Genomic DNA, 9915 nt, shown 5'->3' with positions numbered 1-9915 from the left:
AAGCAGTGCGGCTGCCTCATCAAATATTTCATGGTCATCCTTCTAATGTTAATGAAGTCATGACACCTCATGATTCGACAGTTAATACATCAGCAGCTGCTTTGGAGTCTTTTTCGTCTTCGAATAATTCCTCAGTTAGCCAACAACATCATGTGCTTATTAACAACTCTACTATTGTGACCCAATATCCTATTCTCTCTCAAGTTGGGCCTCTTCATTTAAACAACCCCGTCACTCAAGTGGATCCACCTCTGACCGAATTTGGGCTTAACTCTGGGCCTAATATAATGGACCTAAGGTTTGCCCCTTTGCAACAACAGCAGACTGATTCACATGTTCAATCAGAAGACTTGGAAAGAATACTTGTTTGACAATATGCTCCAGTGGGAAACCCGAGCCAAGGTTTTATCTCCGGTTCCGGTGAACCGGATCCTTATGCCAGGTATGGCCGGAATTTCCCCAAGGTGAATATTCCGGCTGGAGTTCAGTTTTCTCCACCGCCGATAGGGCCCTCGGGGCCTTTGTTCAAGGAGTTTGGATCTCTTATCCCTTGGAGATTGAGAATCTTTTAACTCATCATTTTTCAGACTTGTATAATTGTCAGAAGATTCCTAGCACTTCCGTTCTTGGATTTTGGGATGACCTAGACATTCCCTCTTTATTTGTTCTACAACAGCAGCAGCTCATGGTTCCGTTTTTGAATGATGAGATTAAAATGCAATTTTTCATATTGGTAATGATAAATCTCCAGGACCGGATGGTTTCTCTGCTACTTTTTTTAAATCTCATTGGTCGGTGGTTGATTGGTAATCAAGTTACATCTGCTATCCAGTATTTCTTTGCTCGAGGTTATATGCTTAAAGATTGGAATCGTACCTTTCTGGTTCTTTTACCAAAGGTTGAACATCCGGATTCTCCTACTCAGTTTCGGCCGATAGGCTTGTGTAATGTTTTGTATAAATGTATTGCTAAATGCATGACGGCTCGATTACGGAAGGTGATGCCTCTCTTAATATTAGAGGCTCAATCCGGTTTTGTTCCTGGTTGTTTGATGTCAAATAATAGTCTTATTGCGCATGAAATCCTTACCTATATGAATTCCTCCACTTCCAGATTGTGTTCTGCGACTTTGAAATTAGATATGAATAAGGCTTATGATAGGGTTAACTGGGATTTTCTTTGGGATGTGCTTAAGGCTTTTGGATTTCCGCCTTACTGGATACAGTTATTTAAGCAATGTGTTTCAACGGTCTCGTATCAGATACTTATTAATGGCAAAACTTCTTCTATTCTTCAGCCGGCTTGTGGTTTACGACAGGGGGATCCCTTATCTCCCTATTTATTTGTTCTATGCATGGAGGTGTTTTCGTTCATGCTACGAAAGGCTGAGGATTCTGGTTTGTTTCATGGTTTACGTATTTCCAGACGTGTTCCTTCAGTCTCCCATTGTTCTTTGCAGATGATGCGCTCCTTTTCTTTCGGGTAACTCTATATGCCTGTTCAAAGCTCTTAGGTGTGATTGATCGTTTTTGCACTATTTCTGGTCAGATGGTTAATATTCAAAAATCTTTTGTTAAATTTAGTTCGAATACTCTGGAGGATTACCGTGAATTCTTAAGTTCGGCCTTGCATATGCAAGTTAAATCTTCACTTGGAACTTATTTGGGTCTCCCGGTGGATTTGGGTCGTGCTAAGTGTGTCCAATTTCAGCCTTTGGTTGACAAGGTGATGCAACGGTTGTCTGCTTTTAGCTCACGCCATTTGTTGGCAGCAGCTAAATTAGTTCTTATTAATACGGTGGTCATTGCGTCTCTAAATCATGTGTTATCGGTTTTCAAGCTGCCTGGGACTATCGCCGACCGTATTGATCATCTTATAACTAGGTTTTGGTGGAAGACTAACAAGTCTTCTAGAGGTTTGGCCTTATCTTCTTCTTCAACCCTCCATCTTCCTAGAGGTTTAGGGGGTTTGGGAATTCGCCATGTTCCCTCCTTTAATTCTGCTTTGCTTGCTAAGCAAATATGGCGTTTAATTCATCATCCCCACAGCTTTTAGTTTCAAGGATTTACCATGCTCGGTATCAATCTGTTATAAACTACAAAGCTTCTACTTCTCCTCCCCGTCCTTCTTGGGGTTGTCGAAGTTTATTAGATGGAGCCCGCACTCTCTCTCAGGGGACGATGTGGAAAGTGGGCTCTGGTAAACGGGTCCAAATTCTGGGTCATAACTAGCTTCTGGGGGCTACTGTTCGTTTTAAGGATTCTGTTTCCCAAGTTGGGCTTCCTTCTTTGGTTTTGCAGCTTATTGATCCTATTTCGCAAGCCAGGGATAGTACTCGTATCCGTCAGCTTTTTCCTCCTCCTGTGGCGGATTCTATTCTTGCCTTAGAACGACCGCCGGAAGAAATGGATGATTTCGTGTATTGGAAATTCACTCGGGATGGGTTATTTTCCACTAAATCTGCTTATGCTCATTTGGTTACTCAAACCTGGGCTCATAATAATCTGTTACCTAATGTAATACCAGGTTGGTGGAAGAAATTTTGGGGTCTTCCTATTTTTCCAAAGTGGAAGATCTTCATTTGGAAAATTCTACATAATGGTCTTCCTACGACGACAGTTTTAGCTCTGAAAGACGTTCCTGTTAATGTTACTTGTAGCTTTTGTCATCTCCACACTGAAACGGTTGCTCATATTTTCCAACAATGTGATTTTATTTGCTTGGTTCGAGCTTCTTATCATTTGGAGGCGATTCGAACGTTGTCTGTGGTTCAAGATTTTCTGTACTTGGTTAACAACTACTATTTCTGAGTTGGCAGTGGCCAAGGACTGGAATGGTTTGGATGAGCTCATGGCTTTTTTCTGGGCAGTTTGGTTAACTCGAAATAATCTTTGATTCCGTTCGGAGGTTTATTCTCCTGCTGGGATTTTGGCAATTGCTGCTAATTGGTCTTCTCGGAGCAAGGAGGCTAGAGATTTATCAGATCTTTGTCAGCCTTCGTGTCCTCCTGGTTTTGGATGTTCTAAGCCACATGTTCTAGGTTCATTTGAGCCTTCTTCCCAGTATGATATTAGTCTTACTTTTGATGGTGCTTGGACCGCCATGGATCAACGTGCTGGTATGGGCTGGTTCTTATCTTCTGATTTATCTACTCCATCTGTTGGGGGAGGGGCACAGGCAGGTTTTGCTTCCTCGACCCTTCATTCTGAGCTTTATGCCTGTCTTTTGGGTTTGCGTGAGGTTAGGGATAAAGGTTTCACCAGTGTCAGAGTTTTTACAGATTGCAGTTCGGTTCCGAATCTGATTGGGCGTCATTCGACAGATTCAATTTCCGTAATTTGGATTTTACGTGAAATTAGACATATAATTGAAGGCTTTCGTGGATTTCATATTCAGAAGGTTTCAAGATCAGAGATTGATTATGCTCATCTTCTGGCTAGTTTAGCTCATTGTCGTCATTTCCTTTGTTTACATTTTAATTTCTTTGTTCTCTTTGTTAAAAAATAAAATAAAATAAAATAAAATAAAATAAGATTCATCCCGATTATTATTGGATAGACATGACCCATTTTTACCTGGGCCGGGTTAAGGTTTTAATGGGGCTCCAACCCATTGAAGTATTGAACAGCTCTAATTGTGAATTGTGATTTTTGTGAATGAGGAAAAAAAAAAAAAACACCTCGTTTCACAGTTCTCCTTTGAAGCGCACTCAACGATCTCCATTGAAGCGCCTTCTGATACTTGTATACCCCATTGAAGCATTTTCTGAGGTAATTTGTTGTTTCTATTGTAATGATCATGTCAATTTCATAATCTAGTGTTTATCGTTGATCTAATTTATTAAATTTAATTGTCAGTCTAGTAAATTTAGGGTTCGAAATTTTGAACTACTGGTTCTAATTACTGATTATATGAAAGATCATAACCAGCGGTTATATTGCTAGAAACTTGATAATTGAATCAAATTTGGTTGCTAATGTGTTGCAGAACCCATTAATGTTAGAATTGAACTATTAAATTAGATTGTGATTTTTCTGGGTTGAAGTTTAATTTCATTTTATTATTGGTTTTATAGGGGTGCTAGTATAGGGTAGTCTTAGTCTTAGTTCGAAATAGCTGGGATTAATTCTTAGTAGAATTAATTTTGCTTCATTTTTTTTAAAAAAGGCCTAAACTTTCCTTCATTTCCACTGTGGGGGTCAAATTGGAGAGTATATGACATTGTAGCGATCAACCATACGAAGAATATTGGAGTGTATATGACAGTGTTGCTCAAATTCAAGTGGATGTTTCTGTAAAAGGAATGAACATTCATGAAAAATGCAAACTTGTTGAGATCAACCATACGAAGAAATGCTCAAAGTACGTTCCTTTTGTGTTGTCATACCGAATATGTCAGGTGTATTTCGCACCCTACCTGTGTTTAAGATGAAGGATAGGTCACTCCCGTTGATTTAGATATTTTTCAAGTTGCACCGGAAATACATTGGTGATGATGAAGCTCAAAGTGATGATGATGTTGTCGAGGGGTTCCTTTTGGATGACGTAGAGGATGAGTTTAGTTTTGATTCAAGCGATAGTGGTGATGATGAGGACGATGATCTTCGTTTGTTTTGTTGAGTGTAGTGCTGACTTTATGTGGAATTTGACATTAGTTTTGATATGTATAGATGTATTAGTTTTTGAGATATGATGAATCCCTTTATTTTGTTTATGCTCGAGTTCTCAATAATTATGGTGATATTGTAAAACCTTTTGTTTGTCTGGATTTTGGAAACAAACCAAACAAACATATTTGGGTGTTCATTCAATTTTTTAAACTCCTTTAACAGGTACAAATGTTAAGCCGATCACGAGGTTTTGGTGGCAGTAAGAAACGGGGTCGTAGCAGTTCTCAACCTATACCAGCGCAAAATTTACAGGAAATTCGACTATTAGATGAAGATGAGACCCAGGATGATGCTGGTGCTACTGAACCCGTACAAATGTTAAGCCGATCACGAGGTTTTGGTGGCGGCCAGAAACAGGGTCGTAGCGGTTCCCAGCCTGTACCCGCGCAAAACACACCCCTAATTGTATCATTAGATGAAGAGGAGAGTCAGGAGACCCAGGATGCTGGTGCTACCGAAATCTTAGTTTCTGAGACTCAGTTTGAGCAAGGACAATCCTCACCCCACTCCAGGGAGTTGGACCCCGATGGCTTTTGGTATGGATTAAATTGGTTTGTGAATGTTTTTGTAATTTTAAGACTGTAATTGTATGATCGTTTCCGCCCGCAAATGCACCCTAATTGTTCCCTTTCCTTCTATGTCAGGTTTGATGACAACCGCGTTAGTCGGTCCATTACTGAAATATTTCAGGGATACTTGCGAGAACCGTATAGAAATTACACAGAGGTGGATGAAGTCACAAAAGCACATTGGTGGACCTTGTTTGAGGTTAATTGCATGTTATATCTTATTGTGGACAAATGATTAAAATTTCATTATTGTTTAATTTTGAAAGTGTGAATGTGGTCTGACATTGCAGCGTCAATTCACATGGAGACCTGAGTTAGACGCCGAGGTTAGGAGGGTTTATTCCATTAAAGCTGCTAAACGATTGAGGGAGTTGTTTTACTATGTCACTCAGAAGTGCAATGGTAAGAAGCCGAAATGGTTAGCGGAACATGTACATGAAGGTTGGATGAAAATCCTTGAAGATCCTACATTCAAAGCAAAATCAGAGCAAGCTAAAAAGAACCGTAGGGGCGGTTCCCTATCTAATCCAATTGAACCGTCCCATTTCCAAGGTTCTATTTCAGCTAAGGAGCATGCTAGGCGGCTGGTAAGATTAAGATAGATATAACTCATATTTAAGTAGCATTGTTGTTTTTGCTAACTTTGAAATACTTCAAATTACAAGGCTGTCAAGAGTAATGGCGTACTTCCTAACGCGGCAGAGCTATACCTCAAAACGCATTTTAAGGAAGTGCCTGGCAAAGGTAGTGTCCCATGCAGTTCAAAAGCTAAGCGGATCACGGTAATTAAGTTAACTTCGCGTTTCATGCATTTATCCATTTATTTCTACTTTGGTCTTACGTGCTCCCAAACCTTATTAGCGTGGTATGTTTATGTGATGCACATCTTTAAAACTCATAACTAAATATATGTATAACAACATGTCATGGGTGTTAGTTCTTTCATTTGATTATAAGCATGAAAAATAGAAAGGATACAGGTCATTGTTAGACCTTTTAAGTCCTATATGCCCTAAAAACTAGTAACTTTGCATTTTTATGTGGTTTCAAGTCATACAAAGTCATAACAAAATATATTTAGCATGTCGTGGGTGTTACTGTGTTAGTCATTCATTTGGCTAAAAATATAGAAAATGGGAAATGTAGAAGCTATTTTGGTCATATTTTTTTGTCCTTTTGGTCCTAAATGCCAACAAAGCTTAGTAATTTGGCATTTTCATGTGGTTTTAAGTTACGAGTATAAAAACTCATAATTAAGCATGTTGGACATGTTATGGGTGTTAATTTATTCATTTGACTAAAAACATGGAATGTATGGAGGGTAAAAGCCATTATTGTCCAATTTTAGTCCTATATGCTCTTATAACTTTGTAACTTTACATATTTCTGTGGTTCAAGTTATACAAGATCATAATGGGTCTAAGATCATTCAATTCACTAAATACTTGGAAAATGGGAAAGATAGAAGCCATTTTGGTTCTATATGCTCCCAAGACTTGGTAACTTTGCATATTCATGTTTCAAAGTCATTGAAGCTCGTAAAGTATATTTGGCGTGCCATGGGTATTAGTTTATTCATTTGATTAAAAACATGGAAAATGAGACAGGTGGAAGCCATTTTGGGCATTTATTACCTTTTTGGTCCTATATGCTCCCCAAGACCCAAACTTAGTAACTTAGCATATTCATGTTTCAGGTCATAGAAGCTCTACAAACTATGTTTGGCATGTGATGGTTGTTAATTTTTTCATTTGATTAAATTAAAAAATGGAAATGAGAAGGATATAAGTCATTTTGGCTATTTTTAGACTTTTTTTTTTCTTTTATGCTTTTAAATCTTAGTTTATATTATGTGTATATTCATGGGGTTTTAAGTTATAGAAACTCATAACTAAGTATATTTGGTTAGTCACAGTTGTTAGATCATGCTTTTCGCTAAAACATGAAAAGTAGGAAAGGTAAAAGCTATTTTGGCTATTTTTACTCCTTTTTATCATAAATGCTCCCTATATGCAGTATATTCATGTTGTTTCAATTTGTAGAAAATTATGACCAAGTATATTTAGCATGTCATGGATGTTAATTCATTCATTTGATTAAAAACATGTAAAATGGGAAGGATATAAGCATTCTGGCCATTTTTCGAATCTAAATCTTTCACTTGTATTGTGGTTGTTAATATAATAGGATGCCTACCTAAAGGCAGTGGAGGAATGTAAGGAGAAGGGTGTTAAGAAGGATCCAAATCAAATATTTTTGGATACGGTTGGTGGTAAAAAGAGAGGGACAGTACCGGGTTTGGGAATCAGTGTAGACATGTACTACGGTAATAAGCGCTCCCGACTTGTTCGCGGCTCATCCAACACTTACTACCCATCTGTTGCTCAATTGTCCTCTCAGATACAAAGGGAACGAGAAGAAAATGAGAGGAGGTGCCAGGAACTGAGTACACAGCACCAACAACAGCTGGAAGCTTTCAAGGCACAGATGGAGAGACTATTGGATGAGCGGCTGCAGAAGGAGCGTGAAGAGAATGAGAGGAGACAGCGGGAGTACCTAGATGAGATGAGGAAAATAATGATAAAAGCCGTGTCGAAGTTCTGTGGTGTGTCCGATTCTGCAAGTGTAGAGTGATTTTAGTTTGTCATTGATGCTACTTTATGCTACGACAGTTATGTTATTATTGTTGTTGATTCTACATGTATCGGCTAGTAGTGTAAATACATGGAATGATGACTTGTAATGTTACTGCCCATCTGACTGGCTTTAAAACTTTGATGGTGATATGGGTGCTTCCATTTTCCCAGCATTACCTCTAATCTACACCTAGAAAGATGCAGTTAACTCAGTCCGGATGCGAATTAAAGCAGTTAAGATTCTTAAGAATATGTTTTATGGTAGGCTGATCACAGCAAAACTGGTAGACATTACTGTTGCTATACTGCCAATGGATAAAAAGTGTGCTACTGCATCAGGTTTGATGAAAACTGATGAATATTGAGTTTGCTGAGACACTCTAAGGAGATCAATTAAAGCTATGATTATTAGTTGGTGTTGATTTTATGAAGTTCTAAACTTGTAGTAAAGAAGAACATAAAGGTGGAGGTGCTTTACTCAATAACTTCATTCAAATTAACTATAAGTACATTTATTCGTTTATCTAATTCATCTAACCAAAACGTAGTCCTTACGCCTCTTCTTGATGCAAGGAAACACGAGGCAATGCACAAGTATGGGAAATGAAAGTGTAGTCAGTTGAAAGAGAACCAATTATGGTCCACCAAAGTATGCAATTACCGAGCAATGCTTAGTTAGCCTAGTGGTAAGGTTTTGGTCTCATGACTTGAACGTCTTGACCCTCCTAGCATCTTGACCCCCTTAGAATCAAATCCCTTTAGAAGTTGTTTAGTAGTAATGATTTTCTTATACTTACTAACATATGTTGATTTAATAAGATTCGTCTCTTTACCTTGTAAAAAGAGAGAGAGAGAGGGAGAAAAAAAAAAGAAAAAAAAAGAAAGAAAGAAAAAGAGCAGCTGTTATGCCTTATGTAGATAGGTACGGAGTATCATTTTACGCGAACATCCAATAATTATTTTCGCGAAGGACCACAATAATCGTTAAAACAAGGGTCCTTCTTTGGCAAGTTATCTAGTGCATGGTACAAGCCAAATGGTATTGAAATAGGACTGACGCATTATGTCCATTAACATTCGTATCATTCTTAACATATAAATTTTGTTCATATCCTAAAGTACAATCAAGCTTGCATACTATTGTTGCCGATCAAGTGCATAATAATGCGATCAATAGTGTCGTAAAAGATACAAAGCACTCTTACTTATCATACTTATCTACGGCTCTATCTCAAGTGTCCGTATTTATATTCTTAATCAATCAGACTATAAATTTTCAAGTGATGACATGTACAAGCCTAATTCAAAGTAGTAAGTATATAACCATTTAACAAATAATTTTCAATTTCATGTAAGATAAGATCAACAGTTAATTTAAAAATATCAATTTATTTCGTTAAATATAATTACGCTTGGCTACAGCCACGTGTACATCAATTTTCATTATTTTATAAGGAGCAATAAAAGTAACTCCGTGTTAATATAAATAAGATATGTTCTCATGTATTGACTACTTTAAGACTTAACAACTAGGCTAAGTGATATACATGACTTGGAAAAAAAAAAATGATAATACCTGAAAAAAAAAGGTTGGTGTTAATAATAGCTATCATAATCTATTTTTCAAAAAAAAAAAAAAAAAAAAAAAAGTTGAAAATGATGGCTATTATTAACATCAAAGTTTTTGAGGTATTACTTGGAAAGTCTCTCTTCCCTTTATTAGGTAGTATAGTAAGAATGGAGGGTATTCTATAAAAAAAAAAAAAAAGAATGGAGGGTGGAGTGAGTGAAAGTATCATGGTTAGCCAGTATAGCCACCCTCTTTTGGAGAATGAATTGGAGGCAAACAATAAGAATAATTCAACAAAAGAAGGCAACTCCTCTTTCTTCAATGGCCTAAACGCTCTTTCAGGTTCTCTCTTTTTACATTCTAGTACGTATATAGTTCATGTTTGTAAAAATTAGAAGGAAAAAAAACCCTCTTGTTTATGTGTGAAGATCATGTCAACATCATTTTTGACTCTTCATCTTGAGTTTTTT

General features: G+C 37.4%; 1 protein-coding gene across 1 annotated transcript; it reads left to right on the top strand.

Moving 5' to 3' along the window:
- The first annotated feature begins 3621 nt into the window (after window positions 1-3621).
- LOC110688967 lies at window positions 3622-8087 on the top strand. Its single transcript, XM_021865713.1, has 6 exons — window positions 3622-3770; window positions 4833-5206; window positions 5315-5438; window positions 5530-5826; window positions 5905-6021; window positions 7427-8087. Exons 1-6 carry the CDS (start codon window positions 3657-3659, stop codon window positions 7871-7873), a joined length of 1473 nt encoding a protein of 490 aa, XP_021721405.1. The 5' UTR covers window positions 3622-3656; the 3' UTR covers window positions 7874-8087.
- Window positions 8088-9915: the final 1828 nt, after the last annotated feature.

The sequence above is a fragment of the Chenopodium quinoa genome, unplaced genomic scaffold, assembly GCF_001683475.1.
Source record: "Chenopodium quinoa cultivar QQ74 unplaced genomic scaffold, ASM168347v1, whole genome shotgun sequence".
NCBI classification, from domain to species: domain Eukaryota; kingdom Viridiplantae; phylum Streptophyta; class Magnoliopsida; order Caryophyllales; family Amaranthaceae; genus Chenopodium; species Chenopodium quinoa.
This window is presented reverse-complemented; position numbering and strand designations above follow the sequence as displayed.

What these genes read in the sequence shown, in the direction of transcription:
- LOC110688967 (XM_021865713.1), top strand. Translation starts at nt 3,657, where the DNA reads ATGAGGAAAAAAAAAAAAAACACCTCGTTTCACAGTTCTCCTTTGAAG. An exon ending in TTGGACCCCGATGGCTTTTG is followed by an intron (nt 5,207 to 5,314) that starts GTATGGATTAAA and finishes CTTCTATGTCAG; the next exon opens with GTTTGATGACAACCGCGTTA. An exon ending in ATTGGTGGACCTTGTTTGAG is followed by an intron (nt 5,439 to 5,529) that starts GTTAATTGCATG and finishes CTGACATTGCAG; the next exon opens with CGTCAATTCACATGGAGACC.